The sequence below is a fragment of the Scophthalmus maximus genome, chromosome 7, assembly GCF_022379125.1.
Source record: "Scophthalmus maximus strain ysfricsl-2021 chromosome 7, ASM2237912v1, whole genome shotgun sequence".
NCBI lineage: Eukaryota > Metazoa > Chordata > Actinopteri > Pleuronectiformes > Scophthalmidae > Scophthalmus > Scophthalmus maximus.
In genome coordinates, this window is record NC_061521.1 from 16,751,152 (window position 1) to 16,776,111 (window position 24,960).

Consider the following 24,960-nt stretch of genomic DNA (forward strand, 5'->3'; position numbering starts at 1 on the left):
TATAGCGTCATCAGGAAAAATGATCCTATTGCTATTAAGGTTTGTATTTCTACAATTGCAATGCTGTAATTGATTGATTGATTGAAATGTTTTCCAATATGTAAATAATTAACATTATATATGGTAATGGGTAATGTATAAAATAAAGAATTTCTGCAAGCAAGTCAGGCCTGGACTTGGATTTAGGTTTTTTAATCGAATATAATGATGCTGCTGAATCACTGCATGTGATTGAAGGACCCTGTTTATTCTCCTCAACCCACCTTAATGTCTCAGAGTCGTGTTCACAAGATGACTTTTAATGCACGATCTTTGACATTACGTTGCATAATATTCAGTGGTCCAAGTTATAGTTTTAGAATCAAATTTAGTCTTTTTTTGTGTTTGTTATTAGGTTATCAAGCATCTCCCTCCTTCAGCCCCTCCCCCTTTCCCCCTTACTAGTAATGTAAAATTATGCTGCGTCACATTTTTTTTGTCCGGGCTTATGCTAAATGGCGGTGTACAATCACACATACACTTTATAAAGTTTATTCGTGGTTTAAAACAAGGTGATCTCACCTGTAAAATGTGGCCACGCCCTGACTGTTACTATGGTAACGTAAGGTTCCGACGTCACGTGCCATCGCCAACGATTGCATTGAAGACAAACGCAATAGCTCATGTTAGCTAAAGTTTCGTCACGTACGTTACGCAGGTTACGTATTTAGTGAGAGTTGGGCGTTATGTAACGCTGAAGTGAAGTTTGGACATCGGCTTGAAGAAAAATCGTATGTGGTATTTAACCGAAGTAAACGTTAGCTTATTTATACATGTTGTTTTTTTAAGCTAGGAAGCTAATTCGTTAGCACAAAAGTTGCTAAAACGTGAGTTAAAAAGAGATGGTGATGTTGTAGTATTAAAGTTAACCAAACTGTTTCTTGGGTGTCAATGAATTCTTCTCAATGGCTTCGAAACCACTGCGTCATTTAAAGAGTGCGATGGATAAGACAGGGGCTAGCAGCTGCAGTCGTAATGGTGAGTGCTGCCTGTCTTCTGTTTACATTTTGTTGTTTGTCTGTTTGTTGATGGACGCAGCTAATGTAATACTATGCAGTTCATGTACCAGCGCATGTCTGGTTAGCGAGGCCTTGCTGATACCATCTCTCTGCCTTCAGCCATAAGGACAGACCTCCGCTTGCTGCTCGAGTGTCTGAAGTTTCAGATGAAATGTCCTGATCTGCAGAAACAAGCTCTTCTCACCATTCACTCCATCTGTGAGAAGAGAGGTAATGTTGCACCGTTAATGACAGAAATATACTGTGCACCTCTTAACCATTTCATACACCCACCCACCTGCTCCCCGCCAGTCAGTCATGTGTGTTGTTTGGGGAGTAATTACAGAAGTCAGTGATTTATTTCTATAATCGGCGTAAGCTGTTGACAGCAGACCATTCAACTGCCCGTTCATTTGAAATCTTCATTACTTCAGGTGATAACGTGGACCTCCTGAGGGAACTGGGAGGTGTGGCGTTCGTGTACAACCTCTCCAAATCCAGTGTTGTTCATTCAGATGTGAAGGAGACTGCGCTCTTCACACTTGGCACTCTGGCAGAGGCCAATGGTAAGGGATGTGTTTATGTGCGATAGTTGCAGAATCCCAATTCACGGAACCATCCCGCGATGAAGGATGCAGTCCAAGAAATTGTGTCCTTTGCAGCACTTGGAGCCTAGGATGAATATATACATCCTCTCCAAATGAGACAGGCCAGACTTAAAGAGACAAAAACGATGGTGGCATTTGGTTGGCGTTTGTAAACATGTAAAGATTTACAGGTTAACGGGCAGGAAATTGACCTCAAACAGCTCACAGAGTGTAAGTTGGTAAAAGGCTACTTGCAAACTCTGTTAGTGTAATTATCTGTAGGTTGTGGCATACTAAAAGCTGCAAAGGACACACAGGACATCTCATTATGAAATAGTCATATTTGAAATGTGTGCATCAGAGGCTGTGGTCCTTAATTGAGATTCAAATGTGTCTATTGTGTTCGAAAAGTGTACAAGTGTCATTTGTGAACTCTATTGGTGAACGGAATTTTTTACATATTTATAATATACAAATTATCTTTCCTTCTGGTTAGTGTTTTGCAAGGATTCTCTGTGCAGAAAAGAGACATTTGCAGACCTCGCTGGTTGGTTGATTAAAGAAGACGTCCCGCTGACACAGAAGAGAGTGTCTGTCTATTTGTTGTCTGTGTTGGTAGCCAACAACAGTGAGTTCAAAGCTCCATAGATGACATAGTGAATTAAAACTAAAGGATCAGATATCTAATTTATTTACACCCTTTTTTCCCCCTCTCACTTAACGTGACATTTTCTTTGCTGTAGTTTCAAGCTTATTAAAGCAATTTATTATATGTGGATCAAAATGTAGTTGGAAAAATAAAATACATTTTTATATTAGATTTTTGATAGTATGATGTTCTCACTTTTGTTATGCAGACCATTGTAGCCTTTGTGTGTCTGTGTGATATTGCAGAATTAGGACAGTCTTTAGCCCAATCCACTGGCTGCCTGGATATTCTACTGGCCCTCTTCAGGTACGTACTGTATCAGTGATGTAGCTAAAAATCAGTCTCACCAAGTTCACATAGGAATGCCAACGATTTTGTTTAAAGAAATCCATTCATATAAGCACATACATATAGTTTTAATAGTATATATTTTTGCAGGACTACTTTTCCCCTTTCCAAGGATGCTACTTCAGTTGTAGCTAATGCTGCCCACACGTACCAACTCTGGGCGTCTGTGTCTAGTGCTCTCTGTGGATGTGTCAACAATCCTCAGAATGGTAATGTTAGTTATGTTTTTGTGCCTTGTACTAAGCAGTTAATGTGTAAAACATGAATTCAGTCAAACCATAGTATTGTGCATTTTGTAGTATCTGGAATAAGAACATAAACAGTGTTTGCTCAATTACTCTTTTTTTTTTTTTCTTTTGTCTTCCAGAAGAGGGTCAGCGTGTTTGTGTAGCAGCCTTCCCCATAATAAAAATATGGCTCAAGCAGATTGCTCTGGAACGCACAGAGATTTTTCAATCGGTTTGTTCCTTCATAGCAATGACAGTTGCCAACAACTGTAAGTGAAAGTTTCAGAATGACTTGTGTTAACCTGTGATTTTTTTCTTTTTACATTTAGACCAAACATCTAAATTGAAAATGGCATCCAAATGATTAAATTACTGAAAATGAACCTATTGTTTGTTTCTGCAGGCTATGCTCAGGAGAGTTTTTCTGCCTCGGGGGGTTTGGAGACTCTCACTCTCTCACTGCTTCGTCTAGCTCCTGCTGCAGATATGAACTTGTTGTCTTGCCAGCTTTCTGTCACTATTTCCAAGACCCTGTCAGCTTGTGTCACTTATAACTGTGTGTATTTCTCTCTCACACAAACACATGCATAGTAACACTTTGCACAAGCAAGTAAATTATTTCCCTCTCCATTAACAATCTGCTCTCTTTAGCTGCTCTGGCTTCAGGTCTGGCTCAGTATGGCATAGTAGCCAATCTCTTCTCTCTGCTGGCCAGTCCAAATCTGCTCCCTGAGGACAGGCTCTCAGTTTTACTTACCCTGAGTCACTGCACTGAGGCGTCTGGTAAGACTGAACTGTAATGTGCCTTTTGTGTCTTAATGTTTTTCTGGTACAGGTGGAGTATGTTTACACTTCATATTTTAAACATTTAAAAAATGACCCACTGCTTCAGTCACAGTTATTCCCTGAGAGTAGATCTCGATTATTTATGCTATCCAGATATTTTTCAAAACTTTGTTTCTTGGCGTCTGTAGAGGATCACCAGTCCCAGTTGGTTCAATGTGGAGGCCTTCCCCTCATCATAACGCTAGTCACAGAGGACACATGTGAGGAGGTCAGGAAGGCTGCTACATTCATATTGCAGACCTGCAAACAGGCCAGTAAGTTTGTATCATAAAAACTTTTTCACTATCATTGTACTTCTATCATTTAAGAATGGACCTTGTTAATTAAAGAACATTGACCTTTTAATTTACCATAGCCATGCACTTAATTGTCGTTTGCTGGGTTTTCTGCAGCACATAAAGCTACAGTAAACACAGTTTCAGTGGCATCTGCAGGCAAAACGCACGACAAGTGAGGATAAACTTTAGATCAGATAACTTTAAAGTTTCTTTTCATTAAAACAGCTTCAGTGTCACTCTGTTAAAAAGCACTCTTTATTGGCATGTGGTTCATTTATTTTAAGTATTCTAGCTCGTAAGGTATACCTTACAAATGGGATTTGGAAACTTTTGAAATAATAAATAATTTAAATGACCTTACTCAGGCCTGCCTATTTAAATAGGAATGACAGATGCTGTTGAAAGTATTAAATGTAATCTCGGGTTGGGTTGGTTCAGTGTAGTGCTGTGACGGTGAGCCAGTAAAGATGGGGGTTAATTTCTTCTCTTTTTTTGTGGAATATTTGCAGTACATAAGTGCTTGTATTCTTCAATCTCAAATCAAACGACTAGAGAGAAAACGAATGACTGAACAATTTGTGGATTAAATAAAGAATAGGGAGTTCTCAAAATGACGATGATTGTTTGTCTGCTTGTGAAGCTATGTCCTTGGTGCCTGGTCTGATAGCAAGACATGGGGAGGATGAAAACACGGAGCCCCTTACAAACATGGAAAGCTTCAGGAGCACAGCCTGGGAGTTGCTTTGCAGGATTAACCAGCTAGAGAGGAAACAGGCAAAGGTAAGACAAACCTTCACACACACACACTCATGACTGCAGTTTAATCAGCCTGTATCTCTGTGACTCATGGTGTGTGCTGTTGTTCATCCTTAGAATGCTGAGGACGAGCAGGAAGACAAAGACCCACCAACTGCAACTAAAGGGACAGTTCTACTGCATCCAGCCTTACCTTTACCTCTGCAGCACAAGGGGAACATTAAAACCATCCCCACAGCATATAGACAGACCAGCACTCATAAGCACGTGGAAGCAGGGGGTGACAACAACGTTAAACGTCCAACTGCCAGAAATGTGCTCATAAAGGAGAACGCCAGTGAACTGAAAACCATGAGTTCCACTTTAAGTTCTCAGGAGGAGAAAGCTAAAACCAGTGGAAGGGATGAGTGGTGTTCTGTGTGCAAGGGTGCCACCACCAAATTGTCTTCTCATGCATTTTCACTAGAGGGAGGCAGAGAGCGACACACAGCCGACAGGTTTGTGGAGTTGGTACTTCTTCATCAGAAAAAAGTAAAATGGTGGATTTCATACTTTTTCTAATGTTTTTTTTTTCTTGTTCTTTGTTTAGTCAGTTGTTTAAGCCCCCAGCACCAGTGAAGCACGGTGCACCAAAAGAAACTAAGTGCACTGATGAAGGTAAAAGTCTTAAATTTTGTGTTCTGTCAATGTGTGGTTTATGGAATCTTTTTTTTCTTCTTCAAGTAACATGTGTTAATGTTTAGAGTTACAGGACTGGGACATGAGTGACGAGGGAGAAATCGCAGCAGAAGAACACGCACTCTCTCATTCCCGGTGTGCAGGTAGGGGAACATGAAGCTAACCCCTCAGTGAAATGGTTCCTATCTTGTATTATCAAATGTTTGCTTTTGAATTGAATGTTTGTAGTTGTTTTAATAGATGTATGAATCGATAATGGTTCAGGTGTTGAGAATCTTGCTTGCTTCTCACCCTAACACTCATCTTCAGAGTTTTAACAAAGTAGGCCCCGACATTTCATTTAATATTCTCTTTTATATGCTCAGTCTTCCTGGAGAGGCTTGGGACAGGCCAAATTCAGGACAAACAAACAATCACTACTATATTCAACTTCAACTTCTAAACTTTTTGGGTGACAATCAGCTTATCAATGTAAAATGAATGAGCTATGGATCTTATGTTGATTCCCCACAACTCTTCCCTCTCTCCCTCAGGCTGTGTGTTGCCTTTTGACAAAGTGACCAGTCGCACCTTTGCATCTCTTCAAAGCTCCTGCCATCACAGCTGTGACATGCACAAGGCCCTCCAAGAGGCCACCGATCGATTCAGGACTCGTCACTGCAGCCTTCTGCTCAAGAGAGAGAACCGGAATGTCACTGTGGGGCCAACAGAGCAGAACTCAGAGGAGAGTGTGTCGGCAGCAGGGCCACAAAGAAGCCGCGAACACTGCAAGGGTAAGATGCTTCAACATCTCAATTTACACGGTAAAACCACCTCATCATGCGGCGTAGTTCCGGTCTCACACTCTCGTAGATCAAAGAGTACATTCCAGCCACACTATTAGTTCCTGTAAATCATAACGAGAGGGGTCCTAAAGATTATAAAAATGTTTTTCGCCAAGCAAGGACAGATATCTAACCAAGTAAAATTGATATCAAAGAAAAGGCCCACAGCTACAGTGCCATGAGGGTTACTAATAACTGTGTCGACTGGGGTGTCACAGGACTGTCATGACCCTACTCACTATAACCTCATAAGGCTAGCATTAGCCAACCTGCTCCTGCAACATGGGATGAACAGTACTGCATTTTCCAGGAAAATATAATATACTGATTTAAAAACAGGGGTGTGACTACATTTTTGACTTTTCTCATTGTATGCACTGTCAGGTGCACTGAATTATGTTTTTTGTGCTTCTCTCATACTTTCATTGCTTGATATAATTAAAAGATTGTGTTTGGAAAATATGGGGACCAGTGACTCCTCCCTTGAAATGAATCTCAGTGCATTACCTCAATCAAGATAAATGTAAAAGCTTCATACCACGTTATGAGTGTAGCTGTTAGTTCAGACTGCTTTTATGGAACAAGGATTTCTATTTCTCCTTGCACTTTACTTCATAACTGTTATTTTAATAATCTTATTAAGAAACAGACATTACATCAGCCCTAACTACTGATATAACATGTCTGATTTCTTCTCCACAGTGAAAGAGGTCTCCCTGACTCCCATGCGTAAAGGAGCAGGGAAAATCAAGAGCTACCTGCCACAACACCACTGGAAGAAGCACACTGGTAAGAAGCTAAGTGAATGTTTTATATAGCTCTTTAAAACAAAGGTGAATCTTTAGTTAAAATGTATGAAAATTAATTTTAAAAATGCACAATGAAGACAAATTTCCTCTTAAAGGAGACATATTAACATGACTTTAAATGATGCGTTTAACTTTAATTGGGTTAGGGTTAGGGTAAGCGTTCGTTGCCGTTGCAGACTAAAGTGAACTTCAAACAACACATTTTTCATAAATGAAGAATATATTGGTTTTAAAAACAAATAATCACTACATCTTTATAATGTTAACGTAGGTTGCAATATCTGCTCCTGTCAGAGGAAAGGGAAAACTCCAGAGCACAAGGTGCGGATAATGCTCATATTACGGTGGTTGCAAACGGTCATTAAAACTAAGAAGGAGAAGGAAAGGGAAATATGCATCTACAGTACAACCACATCACGTTGCGATCTCTTATCCTGTTGTGGCCCGACAACACCGCCTCGACCACAGCTCAAGAACTTCCTATACACGCTGGAAGCGATGGACCAATCACAACAGAGCGGACCAGCTGGCCAATCAGAGACAGACTGGGCGTTAACAGGATGGGGGTGGCTAAAAGAGACAGAGGCTGAGACTGATGTGTTTACTGAACATTCAAGCATGTAACCCTTTTTTAAGTAATAACCCAAATTAAAATTAGAACATGAATATGTGCATAATGTGTCTCTTTTAACCATGCAAGCTAAGTGTAGTTGATACACAAAATGAGGAACAATGTCAAGAGCAAACTGTCAAACTGTTTGACTGTCTTAAACAGTTGTTCCTGAAAGCTAAACAAATGATTGGAATACTTCCAAGCTGTGGCCTGATATTATTAGATCAAAAGCTGTTGATGTGCCGTACAATGTAAAATATACTTTAAGTGTGTTATTCAGGCGTAATCTTCTTCCACAATTCATAGGCATCACTTTGACTCCACTGCACAGAGGAGCTAAGAAGGAGACAGTCACTTCCTACAACAAGACCGGTACGTATGTGATATCATCGACACAGCATGCACTATTTGTCATATCTGAAAAGGCAGCATCCCTGAAGGTAAATATGTTTGTTTACACTAGATTACTTTTTAAGTGTGTGTGAATGTTTTGATTGTGAGCCTGTGTTGGGAGCTGCTCTCTTCAGTGTGTCGCTGGCAGCAGAGCCAGAGAGCAGGAGGAATGTTGAAATGTAGCCAGTGTTCTCACAGTTCAGGCCAGAGCTGGTTCAGAGCAGCACAGCTGTATTAAGCTGTTTCACACTCTGTATAACATTGTGGGTTTTTTTTCACACTCTGTATAACATTGTGGGTTTTTTTTCACACTCTGTATAACATTGTGGGTTTTTTTCCGTGTGTGTGTGTGTGTGTGTGTGTGTGTGCGTGCGTGTGCGTGTGTGTGCGCGCGCGCGCGAGAGTGATAGAGAGTGATAGAGAGAGAGATTGAAAGGTGAAAAGTGTTCTGATGAAAGAGACATTTCAAAGTTTTCGATACTTGTATATATTTATATATTTTGCTGTTATATTTGCCACCCGTTTCCTTTTTTCTCCCCTGTTTCCAACTTTGCAATTGCACGTGGTCTTAGTCAGACTTTCTGTAGCTGTAACGTTGCTACAGACTGGATGCTGAGTCTGTCTGTGCTGCGCTGCCTTTTCCAAAGCTCAATTTTGTGTGAGGAGTCCTCACTCAAAATAGCTTTTTTTTTCCACTGCGAAACCCACATTTTCATTCTTTCTCTGTCCAGTTCATCTGTTTTTTCCATCCTTCTCCACCTCCCCCCTGCACTCTTTTTTCTGTCTTAATTCTGCCCCTTTTCTTCTGTTCTCCTGTTCTACCTTATCTGCTGTTCTTCTCTTTCTGTATTTTTTGCCCGACAGCTGTATTCGCCAGAATGGGTGATGCAGTATCACTCTAACGTAGAGTAGGGACAGAGTGAAAAGATGAATTGTCTTTTTGTATATAAAGTCTGAGCTCAGTTGATGTGTTGTTTAGTAACAGAATGAGTTTCAACTGGCCTACTCCGTCTTTTTTTGCTCATACACACACACGCACACACACACACATGCAAACAGTTTCATATCTGGAGCACAGAGAGAAGAGGAAGGAATAATAGTGGAAACTGTGTTCTTGTTGATGATAAGACGAAGACGAGCACAGATCACTGCTCCACTGTAAGAGCTTGAGCGAATATTTTCCATCAATAATGTATGTTTGATATTTTATAACCTGCCAGATTTTCCAGCAGCTTTTTATCACCACGACTCTGTGCTGCACTGCATCAAGATTACTGCCAAGAGTCAAAGACATAAGTACCTCCACTTTCCAGAAACGGCGAAGCTTTTTATCATTTTTTAGAACAATATGAAAATGATCTAAAAACTTTCAGTTAGAGGTTTGCTCTGCACATGCACAATTTGGCACCACAAGCAAGAGGTACAGGTATTACACTTCATGGTGTCAAGTGAGCATCCATACATATGGAATTCGTCCTATAATCTTCACTCTCCTTTGTATTCATGACCGTCTAATCTTTACACAAAGTTCTTTCTTTTGTTATTCTTAGAGGAGGAAAAGGAAGGATTTCTGCCTTGAGGAGGTGCGCTGCCTACTGAGCAGAGTAAAGAGATTTGGCTTCTCTTGGAACATCTTGTGGTCGTATCCCTTCCAACCTGGACGCACCAATGTCAACTTAGCCAAGAAATACAGGCAGTTAATGGTAACAAGAGAAATATCTGGAATGAAGGTGATGGTGTTTCAAGATAGCTGTCAAAATGCATTGAGATTAACGGCCTTACTTTCTCCTCTTGTTGCCTTCAGAGAGGTAAAACCCTGGATGCTGGCTGTGCATGATCTCAGACCTGAGAGATCCTGGGGCAGATCGTTAATAATGGTCCTCTGGAAGACGACAGCTTTGAAATATCTACAAGGTTTTCATTCTATCCAGTTAAAAACACTGTTTTGATTGTACTGATTTTAGTACTTTGTATATATTTTGTTATATCAAATTGTTTCTGCAGCAGTGTTAATTTCTGTAAGTGTTTGAGATATTGCTAATTGTTAATTTATGTTATATAAAACATTTAAACAGGTTTTTGAGTTTCTTAACTTTGTGTGTGTGTGTGTGTGTGTGTGTACTGGCAAATGCCTCTTTCTGTTGGATTCATGCAAACAGGCTTTTCTAACTGAAAATGTACCTTCAGACACTTTAATGTACAGTATGTTTGTTGTATTTATATCACTTGAGCTCAGAAATCCATTGGAACTTTCTTCCTGAGTTAACTCTGAGTGAACCTTTGAGTATTCACCATTCCAGTCAAATCCTTGTTTTGCTGTTACATCACCTTGATGAATCACTGCCATATTCTGCAGAACCACTGTGTTGTCACGTGTTCGTACATCTGACAGATTTGATTGCAATTATTCTGGCAACCATGTATGTCAGTCCTGTATCTTATCTGTTTTTTTCGGGCTGGTCAGATTCATATGCGGATTTGTGGATTTAATTGAACCTTGATTTTAGGTTGCATTTTTAAGGACAAAAACAGAAGAATCATTTGGAAACAAAACAAAACAATAGCTCTTGCAAGTGCAATGCCAAGCAAATGCCACGTTGTCTTTTCTTTCTTTTTTTTGTTCTTTGGTCCATCAGAGTCCACAAAGAGACAGGAAATCAACAAGGAGATGGGGGACTCGTCCGGCACATTTGTTTATTGAGCTGAGACCCTCTGGAATGACAGGAATCACAAATAGTGCAAATCATTGTGCTGCTTATCTTTTCTCACTGTGCATGAAGAAGTAGTTAACTGTGCTCTTTGCTAAAGACGAGCTTGACTGAGATCACTGTAGAGTGCCTCTCCCTTTCCATGGGGACTAATCGGTGTGTTGCCAAAACCATGGGACTTACCCGTTTGTCAGGCCCTGTGGCGCAAGCTGTTAAAGTTAGGTGTGACTAAGACAAGACTAAATGTTTGTTGGGAGTGGGATGTTGTAGTTATGGATTATGGAACCAGAGAAAACAATGATCTTCTAATATAGATTAAATATTGTCCACATTTATCTTGATGACCTTGCAGAATCATTTGTCCTCCTGTCAAAGTTCCACAGTCTAGTTGTTTTTCCAAACTACTCTGTGAAGACATTGGGATCGTAATGCAGTGAGAGCAGGGGGAGTGTGGTGGGATAGGCATATGTGGAGCAGATTTCTCATGAACTGAATTGCAGTCCCACTGAAGACTTTTGACCCAGGCCCCCCGAAAACCTCCTTCCTCTGGAAAGAATGTGGCCTCGTCTCTCCCCCTTCTCCTTCCCCCCCTCCTCGTCCTCTTTCCCACGAGACTGTGAGAAGGCACTGTCTCTCTTACATGATCTGTGCCGTGTTGACTGTAATCTGACTTCCATGTGTGCACCCTGTCCTTTACCTGTTCCAGCATGTTGTTTGATTTCATGTGAAATGGAAAAAATCTCCCAATTGCTCAAATATTTTCATTTAACCGATCCCTGCTTGGCACTCGTAACGTTGGTTTTAGTTGAGCTGGGTCACATTCCACATTCAGAACGATGGGACAAGAATACATCTACTGTACTTCTGGATCCCTGTAGTCATATAGCTAATGAGTGTTAAGTTTCACACTAACTTGTGTTCATCTTAAACTTTTATCCTCTAAATCCATCCCATAATCTCCCAGGCAGAGGTACAAAATCCCCTCATACTGAAAATACATCAATATGATTATCGCTCCTGATAAAGATATTGCAGAGTCCAAACACAAGTTTTAAGGCATAATTGTTTATTGGATACTTGTATATAATCATATGCACATAACCATTTTAGGTTGCATTGCTTTTGTCCCTTACCTGTTGTTTTGAATTAATTTATGGGTTATCCACTTTAAAAAGCTCTTACTTTTCCTTTTGCACTCAATCAACACGATTCTTTGTTACACTCGTTATATAGCAATGGAACCTTTTTCACCAAGTCCTCACGAGAAATACATTTAAATTCTGGCTTGGTGAATTTTGCATAGAGGAAGATCTCTGTTGTCCATCAGTTATGTAATTAAACCCATAATCCCTGTCCCGTACTCATCACCTACACGTTATATGGCAGTATCAAACATTAAAAAAAAACATGATGCATCTGTATTTGGTTTTGGGTGAAAAACTGACAAGACGTCCGTTTGTTCCAGAGTTCATTTGGCGCGTTTGGTTTATTTTGAAAGAGAAAAAATAATCTGTTTGCCTTTATTAGGCCATGGGGGGGTCATTGAATCTGTGAAGTCATGTAAGAGGTTAAAAGTGATTCACAGAAAAGGATCTATTGACTTATTGGACTCAGATCAGGTCAGTAGACGTGCTGATGTCTGTGATGGGAGTGTCGTCAGGGATCTTGACATCACTGGGGATGAGGTCCTTTCCTCCCAGCTCCAAGTTCTGTAAGAGTCCACTAATGCTTTCCTCAGCAGCATCGCTCACAAGCTGCTCCAAATTCTCTTTGGCCTCCACTGCCGGCTTATCCAGCGACTCTGACATTTCCTCAGACTTCTCCAGCGCAAATGTGCAACTCGCTGCAGCCTCGACACTGTCTTGGCACTCGTCGCCCACTGGGATGTCTGAGGGCTCGTCTGCATCGACTGGGTCAGAGACAGGAGCCGGGGCGGGAGGAGCGGCCACAGGTTGAGGGGTGACATCAGGGACGGCCAGGTCAATCAAAGGGGTCGAATAGAGCACTGGATCAGGCAAAGACTCTTGGCTGAGCATGTCTGTCAGCGGCTCCGGAGCCTCGGCTGGGACTGGTGAAGGCTCGGAGATGGGCTCAGGGACAGCCTCAACTTCTGCCTCAGGACTTGAGGGGGGCCCTTCTTGAGGAGCAGGTTCTGGGGCTGGTTCTGGGGCAAGCTGAGCTTCGGCAACTGGTTCTGGCCCTGCAGCAGGTTCTGCTTCTGAAGGTGATGATTCGCTGATTGAGACCAGAAGATTAGGTTGGGCTGGAGCTGGGGTTTCCTTTGACACAGGTTCCGGTTCAGCATCGTTGAGTGTGGCCGAGGCAGCAGGAGCCTCCATCTCTTTACACTCTAAACACGCCACCAGTGTCACCTGCTCCCCCACCACCACATCTAAACCCTCCGTCTCAGCAGCCCCCTGAGTGCCGGTCGTCTCAGATGCTTCTGCTGCTGGCTCCTCTGCAGTCTTCTGTTCGGTGGCAGCACATTCTTCACCGCCTGCCGGAGTGTCTCGCTTTCTGCTAAACCTGTTTCCCATGGTCGACCTCTACAGAGCTGCAAAATGACAACAGAACTATTTTTAAAAAACAATTAAATTAAAGCAAAAAGTAAAAATCTAAACTCTCTTTTACCCTCGATATATCAGAAAATTCCTGTGGTTGCTGAATGTACGTTAAGTTGAGGCTGTTGCTTTACTTCACAAAACTGCTAAATTCTTCTGGGTGACAAAGAAAAGGAAAGACACTTTCTTCAAGTTGTTGAATAGAATAGAATTAAATTGAAAATGTGTTAATTTCCGAACATGTAAAGCAAAAAAAAAAAACAAGGAAAAAACAACAAAAGAAAATAATGAAACAAGTGGACAGATATAGAAAAGTAATATTCACAAACAATAAAAGCATAAAGCAAAAGAAACTGTCCAACACTTTAAATGCTCTACATGTTCGAAAGGGGTGAGAAGAAGAAGAACTTGTCAGAATTAATTTTGCGAGTTGTGCAACACATAATTCCAGTTTGTGCGTTTGGGTACATTATGTTTTCATGAACCCTGGAGTACAGCATGTACTGTCCAGTCCACAGTTTAGACAGGCAGTGGAAAGTTTTGCCACTTATTAAAGGAAAATGACAGTTTAGGTTTCCCAATGTTTGCGTTTTCTGATGTGTAAAACAACCACACCTTGTTCCAACTGTACTTTCTATCACAAGCATGGATCCGCATGCCCACATGCAGTGTAACAACATAATGACACGGCAAATCCCAATTTAATCATTATTATCAATGCTTTTGTCAATGCAAACACATCTGATTGACGGCCGAAGCCAAACGAACAAAGGAACTCTTGCAGACGACCCCGCCTCCCTCCCGTGCTGAACAAAAAGTTTTAAAATCAACCAAAAGTGCACAGAAGTGAAAACGAACCCGGTGATGATTTTCAGGTAAAAAAAAAAAAAACCCCAATGACCGTAACTGGTGAACAACCAACCTTTTGAACCCTCTTGTTCCGATGCAGTGAAAAGGAGGAAACGCTGCAGATGAGCTCGCACTCTCTCGATTTGGAGAAGTCCGCACGTCAAACTGTCTGTCGGTGCGCGCGCCAGCTGCGGGACGGTGCGCGCAGCGGCTGCGCACAGTGCGCGTTCATGATCCGAGCAACCGACCAACGAACCAACCCCGGACCGCTGCACCGCCAGAGCTGACAGACGTCACAACCAACAAACGTGAGTAAACTTCAGAACAAAACCAAGACAACACCCCCACTTTACTTAGTCAAACAGGTCAAAATCATTATTAATTTTTTTTTTTTTATCATTTTGGACTGGTCGTTTATTTCCACAATCTACTGTTTCAAGTTTTGGTTTCATTTCACTGCCGTTTTCTTCATTTATGGGCCAGTTGCAAAAACATGCTGGTCAGCTGACCTGGTAGAATATTAAACCCCTGACACGTGCAGCCTTGCTGTGGCACAGGTGTTTTCCATGCTGTGAAGTTGACAAGCGTCCAACTCAGGGTTCATCTCTGAGGATCGTTCATAGGATAATGACGTAAGTAAATACAGAAACACTGAATTCATTGGCCATTTTGCCAAATACTCTTTTTTTCTGTTTGAACCAACAAGCATCGATTATCTTGTATTGATTTCTGTGAATATGGATTCAACCTACAGGTCAGAGGTCACAGGGCCTCGCCGGCCTCCGGGTGTCGCTGATTTCTCTGTGAACAGTCGCACGGGTTGCCACTTTTTTCGGATTTCAATGTTCCTCCTGCTCATCTTCCTCCAGATGTCTGCCTCCCTGGTGTTCTCCGCCGGCGTCTTCGTTCTGTCCGACGACGTCCTCATCAGTCCCTTTCGAATGTGTCTAACAGACGAATATGGGGAACTGCACTGCTACCCTGAGATAAAAATGAACTTTCTCAATTTCCTCATCACAGCAGTTATCCTGGCCTTGTACGTCCCAGTGGTGCTGGTGGCCTTTGCCCTGCTGGCCATGCTGTTAACAGCCCACACCAGAGACAGAGCAGTACTGTGGTTGAGCATGGCCTGCCAGGCTGCATCAAGCGTGCTCATCCTGACGGGTCTGATTGCTTTTTTGTTACTCAATCAGCCGTACGCGACCTGGGAAAACATGACCATCTGGTTCTACATGTGCGTGGGTGTGCAGGTTGAGCTGATGATCACTACTGTTCTGACCCGTGTGTCGGAGAGGAAGCTCACGTCTGACTGGACGTAGTCGGGTCCACACTGTCCCTGCCTCAGGTTTATTACAGAGTGCTGTTGTGTGCAGGAAAATGATCAGAAGGGAAACCAAAATAATGCAGGTATAATTAATTTAATTAATAATGAAATGAAATTGTAAATAATTTGATTATTTTCGTTAAGGGTTTTCTCTGAACAGTTTTGCTTTGGGTCACAAGCTTACAAAAACTGAAAGATTATTGACGGATCACCTAACAGATATTATCATGAACTGTATTTATTCAAATTACATTTATCAATTGTCAAATGTTTAACCTCCGTTTTGTTGTCAATGTTTTTGTTAGCCCCCATACAAAGAGGCCACATATGCAGCCACAGTGCAGCACTCGGCAAATTAGTAGAAAACTCAGCAAAGTGTTCAGTGCGTATGAACTTTAAATTCTCTCTGACCACTTTACGTCTGTGGTGATTCACTGTAACATTACAACAGTATCAGATAAATTTACTTGACTTGTTTCATATTAAACTATAACGGCACTCATCATGCCTAATCCTGCTGACAGACAAACAAACATACAAACAGGGGAGAAAACATAACCTTTTATGTAACTGTAAAAGTTTAATGTAAAAAAAATGTAGCAGCTTTATTAACAGTGACACGGCATTGACAACTTTTGATGTGTTTGAAGTGTTGACGACTGGTATCAGTGTTTACTTTCACTGTGCGACATTTTACATCTCAGCAACATTGATTAAATGCTCCAGTTTGCAGCTCTGCGGAGGAAGTACTGACTGGACTGTCCTGTGAAATTGTAATTATGGTAACATTCCCCAGTGAGAGGGGATTTGTTTCCTAGTTGCAAGTGAAGACATCTCAATGGCATTTAAGTTCATTATCAGGTAAAAAATATTTCCCGCACAAGCCTCAAGTCATCGTCCTCCTCTGCTACATCTGCCGATGTCTGTGGGGGCTCCTCTCGTTTTCCGGGCTCCGGTTTAGCTGGATCCTGAACTGGTCCTGACATCTGACCCTCAGGTGCCCGGCGCGGTCGGCTCTCTGCGTGTGGCACAGTTTCCACCTCAGTTGTGTCCAAGTCTGTTTCTGAAATGTACGTCGTCTCCTGGGCGTCGCCGCAGTCCGAGGACTCCTCTGTCACTGACTTTGCTTCCGTCTTGGAGGAGGCAGGTTTCATCCTCGTCTTCACAGTGATGTCTTCGGCCTTTTCACTCACCTGTATCCGGGCATTAAAATCAGTTATGTTTAGACAGTGGTTCGGTGAATCACCTGCATTTCTTTATCCTCTCCGGAAAAAAATGGCAAGAGATATGATTTGAGGCAGTTTTTGTTTTATCTGTAAAGCACAAATTGGGATGTGATGCAGATCAACTCTAATGGACAAAATATGTTGAGGATATATAATTCAAAAAGCGACTACAAGACAACAGTGTGAACTTAATATAAAGTGTTAGATTTGTTCACATATATGATTCATTTACTTTACATTTTTGGATTTGGAACTATTTTGTCATTCATGAATTTTTTTCTATTACATTGACAAACATTCACACGTAGGATGCCGGACATCTGAAGTCTTCCTCTGGCCACTGAAGTTGTTCAAATCAGAAATGGAGAGAGCTGTGTGAAGTCCCATTTTCTTTTGTAAGATAAAGAATTATTTAAGAGGGTTGATTTGAAGTGCTTTACCAAAATAATCATCAAAGGGAAATGTTTGTTTTAATTATGAAGTTTCTAATGTTACTGACTTTGTTTCTAAACGTTTGAAAAGACAGTAGAGTTGATTATTTAACGTGTAATTGTTCTGATTTTTGTCCATGATTTGTAATTTTTTTTTTAAATACTGAAGATTCTTCTTAATTTCTGGCCTTTATTCTTGGTGTTGGACAAGACACGTCACTCTCGTGTAACTTCCTCGTGTGGAAACATTTCAGTGCTCCAGGGAAAGAGAGAACGAGAACAGTGCCACCTTGTGGCCGGTCCGCAGAGCCACACGGTCGCCGCAGGCACCGTCGGTAAGATACGACACAGCAGCTTCCACCAGCTCCTTCTCGTTCATGCAGTAGAAAACTGATCTGAAAACACAACCACGACTCTATTTTTGTGAAACTGACTCAGCAGATCGAACCATACAAGCCAATACTCTCTTTTGTAATTGACGTCGTTTACCGGGCACATGTCCGTTTGCTCCTCTGCGGCAGCGGCTCCTTCTTCTCCTTCACTTTGTCCTCGTTCGACATCCACGACGGCAGCGCCCGGTGTCTGTCCGACATGACGGCCTCATCTAGAAGTCCACAGCTCGACAGACAGTCGTGAGGGTGAAAGACGTTAATAATACAACATTCACTACGACACAAACAAGGAGCTTCGTGGAGTCGAGTGACCGCGTTGTCTGACGTAGTCTTTATCGCCCCCCAGTGGACAAACGGTTCAACGGTCATCAATAATATATAATAATAATGTATATAATTAATAATCTTGTAGTATTAATTATGTCAGTCCATTATTTGACATTACCCCCCCCCCCCCCCCCCCCCCCGCCTTTTTTCACCCTGAAAACAGATTTTTTTCCCCGTATTTACTAAATCTGGAAACTAGTAACTAAAGAGCACAAATGTGTACAGGGGTGCAAAGTGATTTTAATAATTAATAATAATGACTTTAATGCAATACAATATCAACAACAGTTAGAGGGCAGACCTCCATCAAAGCTGAGCGATCCCCCTCGCCATGGTGAAGAATCCTTAAAAGTCTAATTCAATTTCTTGAAATTCGAATCCCTCTGAAAATTGAATCACATGTTACTGTGGCCAAAGACCTATCTTTGATAATATGTTCATGCAAATCAGTCCATAAAGTTTTGAGTAATCCTGCTAACACAGAGCAGACGGAAACAATCAAATAACCTACTTGGTGGAGGTGATGGTTCAACACAGCTGATACAAACTTACCCCTTAAATGTAGTGGAGCAGGATTAGACTATATTTTGGTATAAAATTTAAATACTAAAGTGAAAAAACTCCCCAAACCATTGGTATTCTTACAAGAAGTACTTAAGTACTCGTCACACCCAACTTTCGATCTTAGATCATAGAAACTTTATTGAATTAATGTCATTGAATTTGACTTTGAACGCGTGTGTATCAAGAAAATGGTGGCACATGCCCTAATAATTACATTACTGCTGATAATAATTGTCCTTAAAAACTCCAGTTGATATTGAAAGGTCCACATGTAGTATATGTATTTATACGTCTGGTACAGTCAAATGTCTGTCTGCCTCTTTCACTGTCCTCACTCACTGTCATCTCCTACAAATGTACCAGCACACACACATAAACACACGCAGAGTGTGACTCCGTCGTTGTTGGAATTAATCAGCGTTGCAACAGTGTGGTGTGTAATTAAAACTGTGTTGCAGAGTCTTTTCATCCAAAGTCACATCTCTCATCCAGGACTTCCTCTTGTCTGAGCTCATTTTTCATTAAAGTTTCATTTCCTCTATTTATTTTTTGAAGTATTCTACTTTTGGTATTTCTAGCTTGTCCCTCACAGTTTACTTTCTTTCCAGTACACGAGAAAATACTTTTTTTACATTAAAATCTGTTTAGTTGCACTTTTCGTAGTTTTTTCTCCCGTTCTTCAAGTCATGCTCAGATATGATTAGTTGTTGATCCCTTTTCGTATCTGTTAAAATGTATTTTATATATGTGACAACACAGAGAAGCACTAATGGCTTCTAACACTGTGCCCCTTGCTTTGTTTTTTTCTCACCTTTCCTTCATTTCTCTTCTCGCTGTTCTCTTATCACCCTCTTTCAACCTCTGCTTTTCAAACACAACCATATATCAGACTCTCACTTTCTAGGACTTTGTACCCAAAGCTGGCTTCTCTCACTCAAGCCTTTTAATTATGTCTCTAAAGCCCCTTCCGACAAGCGCTTAGGCCTTGATTGCAAAGACCAGCTTTGTATATTTGACCAAATTAAAAAGTGGGGTAAAAGCGAGAGAGAAAAAAAATCTCTAAAGGCAAAGAGGATGTTGACACCCAGATGCACGCACAACGTCAATTTCCCCGAAGCACTCGAGTTCAGAGCATTTAAGGAATGACAAATAATCAGAGGGATGAACAAGTATCACATGGGATGGTTGGATGGTATCACCATGTTGTTATTACTATTTACAGCAGATGGTTATGAACAGATGCACTTTTTGAAAAATAACTGTTAGTCTTACAGCGCTTCCTCTTTTTTTTTACGTATTACTATAAATTCCACAGAGCACAAACTGATTAGACAAGAAAGAACTGGTTTCCACCAGTACACTCAGACAGCTCTCCTACAACGCTGCATCCTGTCGTCATCTTTTTAAATCCTCTGATATCACCATTGTTCTTTTGTAACAAGAAACCAAGATTTAAAATATATATATATTTATAATTCATCATCGTCGTTAAAATAATCAAAATCATTGTAAAAATGATCCCGACATCTTTGAGGAACCTAAAGTGGCACTGGACCCATCCTCCTCCAGGCTCGCTGCCACATCCACAGATGAGGCCATGTTAAGAAGATTTCTGTTTGCTGCTGGAGTAAAGCTGGTCACTGCTCTGCTTGTCTGCTCTATTTGTGGGTCGAACATGGCCAGAATATCTGATAAACTTCGTGACATGAGAGCATCAGCACTGTGGTAGTGTTTAACATTGGTTTTATGCTTCTTTTTTTTTATTACTTTACAATGATTATTGTAGTGAACATATTTAAATCATATTTTCACACATTTCTCTGAGAGAAGCAGATGAGAAGCGGTCAGGCCGACGAGACGATTGACCTGAGTTGAACTGGACATAAACGACTTGATCGGTTCAGTGAGTGGTTTTCACTTAATCTAATCCATATCTCCTCTTGTTTTCCACATCCTTCTCTTCACGTTATTTTCCCTTTCTGAGCGCCCTAATTGGTGAGAAGCAGACTAATCGTCTAGTTGTCTTCCTTGGCTTAACCCTGCTTTGCGGTAGGGGTCATGGCCATTGGCCATCTGTCCCGGAATCGTCCTTTTGATTGGCCATATGCTGCGAGAATGCAAGTTTGAGGAAGAGCAGAATGTTGAAATTGAACGAAGATCTCCAACGGGTCATGGTGGGAATAGTGTTAGCTGCTGGGCTGAGACAGAATGTCACCTCAATATGTCACCCAGCATCCTGTTAATGCCTGTGTGCATGTATATGAGTGCATGTATATGCTAACAGACGCAGACTTTGGGGCGACTTAAGGTATAATCTATCTGTGCCATTTGGACATGGACCAACCAACACCTGAGTTCCCATTTGGCTTTGATTGCTGCAAAACACACTGGAGCCAATTATTTCCTGTATAAAAACTATGTTCAAAAACCAACTTGGAACAACTTAAATTAAATTTTATTATGAGTTGAATAATCGGCTAATAAGTAATGTAGCAACAGAGAAGCACAACAGGCAGAACATGTGACCCTGTGTGGCACCCTTAAGGAATACAGCATTTGGCATGGTATAGTTAGCATAGTGTGGCCTCAGTTGTATTATCAGATAATTCAGAAAGTCTTGCATGATTTAGTTTGCTGAGTCAACAGGTGAAGACGTTTTGCCGGTAAAAAGAAATGTACCTAAAATTCAGCTCATTAACAACTAACCTGTAAATCCCTTCTCCTCACTTCTGTATTCCTGGTGAATCTCAGATCTTTGAAACGGTGGAAGATATTCTCTTCTCCTTAAAATATTGATTTACACGCGGACGTTAAGTTTTGATCTCACAGGGCAAAAAAAGACTATGAGGAGAAATTAGAGAGTAAACAAATGTGCACCTAGTTGCATGTTTGCAAATGGCAGATTAGTGGCAACTGAAACATTTTCTGAGAAATTGTGTCGGGGGGAGTGGGTGTTGGGAGTTTTTTTTTCCATGAGCCCTTTCTCTAATCAAATGGAAAATATCTGTGAATGTGTGAATTGTATTAATACAGAAAAGTTGCTCTCTGTCGGAGCTGTGGATGTGCAGATTACAGAGATTACAAAGCAAAGAAGAAGGATATAGATAAAGACAGGATTGGGGTGAAAGTAAATTTAGGAGCTGCACCTAAAATATTTAGTGACCGACCAAACTCATCTTATATTCATCATTAGAAGGCTTCATCTACACTTGTTTTTCTGGCATTTTGTTGAATTAGGTCATTTCTATCTCCTTCCTTTCTTCGTCTAATCTGTTGTCATATGGGCCAGAGATCAGAATGGAGTTTAGCATCAGCTCCTCCTGCTGCATGATATCACATACTGTATATCTCAATCTGTCCAAGAGCAGGATATTTATGTGAACTCTCTGCGGCGGGGTCTCCTGGGGCAGTTTGGCTCTGAAGTTCAATCTGACTATCATGCAAGAAATCCTCATCCTGTGTGGATGATTGAATTTCAAGTAAAATGTGTCTGTAGATGACGTTTTTGACGAATGGCCTTTAAAAACCTTCAGAAAAAAAGAAAAGCAAAAAGTAAATCAGTCTTTGGATATGTTTAAGAAATGGTTTGGGGTTTTTTTCTGCTCCACCATATGACCTGTGTTGGTCTCTCCAGACGAATGTAGGATTAACACAGTGTGCTGTGCACGAGGGCGTCTAACTTTGACATTACTGTCAAATACCCATGGCGAAGAAGAAATAACAAATCAAAGTGATGATAAAGGAGAAGTCACTGGGACACAATAATCTCACCGCCCCGTTAAAGTCGGGACTCGTGGTGCTACTGTGCTTCCTCATCAGTAGTAATAGGCCAAATCCACAGGGATTTCCTGCCAATCACGGGCTCGCGTGGCATCTTAATGACTTTTCCTCTGAAGCTGGTAAAAGTACTTTTCGTCTAAATTCGACAATCTGTTGTGTTTTTTCAAAGCGGGTCCAGATCGTGTACTGCTGTGTGCTCGGAACCCCAGAGACCTCCTCACCATGTGGTTAACATGTTTCCGTTGAACTGCCTGAGACGTCCTGCTGTGTAATCCCTGACCGCGGAGATGACCCCCGTCCTTGAAAGCTCTTTTCAGACATACTATTGTATTGAATTATTCTCAATACGAGACACGCATGTGTGTGTATATCTGGATCGTGCAGACGGTGCACCATGTTCTTTCACAGTAAGGAAAAAAACAAAAAGAAAGAATGAAGGGAGTGAACGTTGTCTTCACCCAGCAATGTCACCTGGCTCGCTCAACTGTGAGACTAAGCCAAATTAAAGATGTTAATTTCATCCTTAAGCACACGCTAATAAGAGCAATCACTTGCCTGGTTAAGACTCCAATCAAAATGCTAATTCCAATTCTGGCCCTGCAAATGAACAATTTAAGATTCATTATTCTCCCTTATTTCCTCTCTGCTGTCTCTGCCTCCTTACACATCCATTTGCCAAGCAGGTAGTGACATTACAAAAAGATGTCTGATTATCTTTACATTAGAGCTCTGACCTCTTTTCTGACATGTCAAGCATGAGTCTTATCTACGGCTGCTGGACGAACGCTACTGCTCTTTGAGGATTAGGTGATGTGGGGGATTTTGGGGATTGGCATCGAGAAGATGTTTTACTGTGCAGTTCTTCTTTGTCATGAGCTTTACTCTGGTGCAACCGTCATTGAACCCACAATAATTGAAAGAGAGCGTGGTTACTTGTGTGTCTGCAGATTTTTCACGTACCAAAACCAGGACACACAACTGTTTCAAAACGAGACAAAATGTTTTCTGGTCGCTTTTGTATAATTGTTAAGTGGGACATGTTGTAAAGATTGAACGTTGTTAGAACAATATCAGCGCCAGCTTCATGACAAGCTCTTCTGGAGCATTTACTTGCATACCATGATCTTTGTGAGCAGATGAAATGGACTTGTAATCGCTCAAATGTTCGTTTCTGAGCATTGCATTCTCTATTTTTTTTCTCCATCAGCTTGTTCAATAAATTCTTGCAAAGAAAATCCACATGCACATGCAGTAAGGTGAAAACAGATTTTGCAACATTCTATTTCATTCAGAAGAATTAGAGGGCTGCAGGAAGTGGCAAATTTAAGATTCAAGGACGTCTCAGTATTAAAAATGACCTTGAAAGGGAAACACTTTTAGGTTAGGTTACTATAACATCAAGCCGTCCCTCTATTAGCCATCCTTTGGTCGATCTTTCATTTTCCGTCTCTATCAAACCCTGTAAAATCTCTGCTTCCTATTTGCCTCTTAGACCAAGCAGGCAAGACACCAGCCCGGTTGGCATGGCAACAGATGCAGATTTTAATACCTTCGATGTGCAGTAGAGTCAGGTGAGTGTGTCGGTTTGTCTCCCAAACCAAACGCACCCAAGGAAATAAATGATTCATGCATCTCTGAGACAGCACTTTCACTTTCTAATCAATCACAAGGGAACGTGTCATTTTTAAACGCAGGCCCAGATGAATAATGATAGCCTTGGAAACTTTCAAAAATATGACCCCTGCGCTTTCTGATAGGCTGCGCCGCTGTGGATTCCTGGTTGTTTGTGAAGTTGGAGGTTGTTGTTTTTTCCTCCTTACTCTTACTTTAAATTGTTTTATGTGAGAAAGAGAAATTCATAGAAGCAAGGAAGAAAGAAAAAAAAATACATTTTCATTACAAAGATTAACACAAATGTTTTGACCTTAAATATGTCAGAAGGTTTTAATCTCACCACATCTACTTTTTTCGTACGAGTGAGCAAGGCTGAAATGTAAATCAATGCATCTGTACTTAAATGTGTACTATCATTTATGGTAGTATTATTTCCATTTTCTGGTACATTAAACTTTGACGTTAGTTCATTTCAGAGGGACATATTGTGTTTCTTATTTAAGGATGTCACAGACTAAAATGTATGATTATCATATATAATTAATTTATCTAATCAAACTGCCAAACAGTATTTAATACTGATGACACAGTTGATGCATCAGTAGCAACAATTCAACGATAAAATATATATATATATATATATATATATATATATATATATATATATATATATATATATATATATATATATATATATATATATATATATATATATAATAAATACTTTGGACTTAATTATATTTTGTTGATAGAACTTTTGTACTTTAAGCAATGCAATGCAACTTCTGAAAGTAGTGATAAGTAACTAGAAACAAAACTGATTTAACACACTGAGGGTGTTTCGCTGATACAATCTTGGGTTAATCACTGTTACACAGTGTACATGGCTTAACCATGATCCTGCAATTGTCATTTATCAATTTTCCTCATACTAAAATCCAATTGGAAATCCAAATGCCTGCTCGGCTTTTGCTTCTCACAAAAAAACCAAAACTGTTGATGCATATGATCATCCAAGTGTGAGTGTGAAAGGTGGGAATGGGTATCTCACTCATTTACACTCGGGCATCTGTCAAAGTGAGATTGCCTTTGTCTGCCAGGTGCCCCCTTTACATCTGTGAGCGAAGCCTCTGGATCCA

At 40.8% G+C, this 24,960-nt stretch overlaps 3 protein-coding genes across 5 annotated transcripts; 1 reads left to right on the plus strand and 2 right to left on the minus strand.

Annotated features, from left to right (window-relative positions):
- The first annotated feature begins 515 nt into the window (after nucleotides 1-515).
- On the plus strand, nucleotides 516-10,122 carry terb1 (telomere repeat binding bouquet formation protein 1). 3 transcript variants are annotated; one of them, XM_035641689.2, is made up of 20 exons: nucleotides 516-770; nucleotides 975-1,017; nucleotides 1,158-1,268; nucleotides 1,472-1,603; nucleotides 2,121-2,252; nucleotides 2,519-2,579; nucleotides 2,712-2,830; nucleotides 2,989-3,117; nucleotides 3,252-3,404; nucleotides 3,500-3,631; nucleotides 3,823-3,948; nucleotides 4,613-4,752; nucleotides 4,846-5,225; nucleotides 5,318-5,385; nucleotides 5,472-5,549; nucleotides 5,940-6,179; nucleotides 6,933-7,019; nucleotides 7,959-8,024; nucleotides 9,596-9,748; nucleotides 9,850-10,122. In XM_035641689.2, exons 2-19 carry the CDS (start codon nucleotides 981-983, stop codon nucleotides 9,622-9,624), a joined length of 2,220 nt encoding a protein of 739 aa, XP_035497582.2. In that variant the 5' UTR covers nucleotides 516-770; nucleotides 975-980; the 3' UTR covers nucleotides 9,625-9,748; nucleotides 9,850-10,122. The 3 variants fall into 3 exon arrangements, with proteins under 3 accessions (XP_035497582.2, XP_035497583.2, XP_035497584.2); XM_035641690.2 differs by lacking the exon at nucleotides 975-1,017; XM_035641691.2 differs by lacking the exon at nucleotides 2,121-2,252 and having other exon boundaries at nucleotides 517-770.
- Nucleotides 10,123-11,802: 1,680 nt separating this feature from the next.
- On the minus strand, nucleotides 11,803-14,385 carry LOC118314919 (cell surface glycoprotein 1). Its single transcript, XM_035641695.1, has 2 exons — nucleotides 14,237-14,385; nucleotides 11,803-13,307 (listed from the first exon to the last, which is right to left on the minus strand). The coding sequence occupies exon 2, from the start codon at nucleotides 13,288-13,290 to the stop codon at nucleotides 12,364-12,366; it is 927 nt and encodes a 308-aa protein (XP_035497588.1). The 5' UTR covers nucleotides 13,291-13,307; nucleotides 14,237-14,385; the 3' UTR covers nucleotides 11,803-12,363.
- A 1,677-nt stretch (nucleotides 14,386-16,062) lies between these two features.
- On the minus strand, nucleotides 16,063-17,881 carry si:ch211-127m7.2. The gene is made up of 3 exons (XM_035641696.2): nucleotides 17,634-17,881; nucleotides 17,434-17,539; nucleotides 16,063-16,680 (listed from the first exon to the last, which is right to left on the minus strand). Exons 1-3 carry the CDS (start codon nucleotides 17,735-17,737, stop codon nucleotides 16,345-16,347), a joined length of 546 nt encoding a protein of 181 aa, XP_035497589.2. The 5' UTR covers nucleotides 17,738-17,881; the 3' UTR covers nucleotides 16,063-16,344.
- Between the last annotated feature and the right edge of the window lie 7,079 nt (nucleotides 17,882-24,960).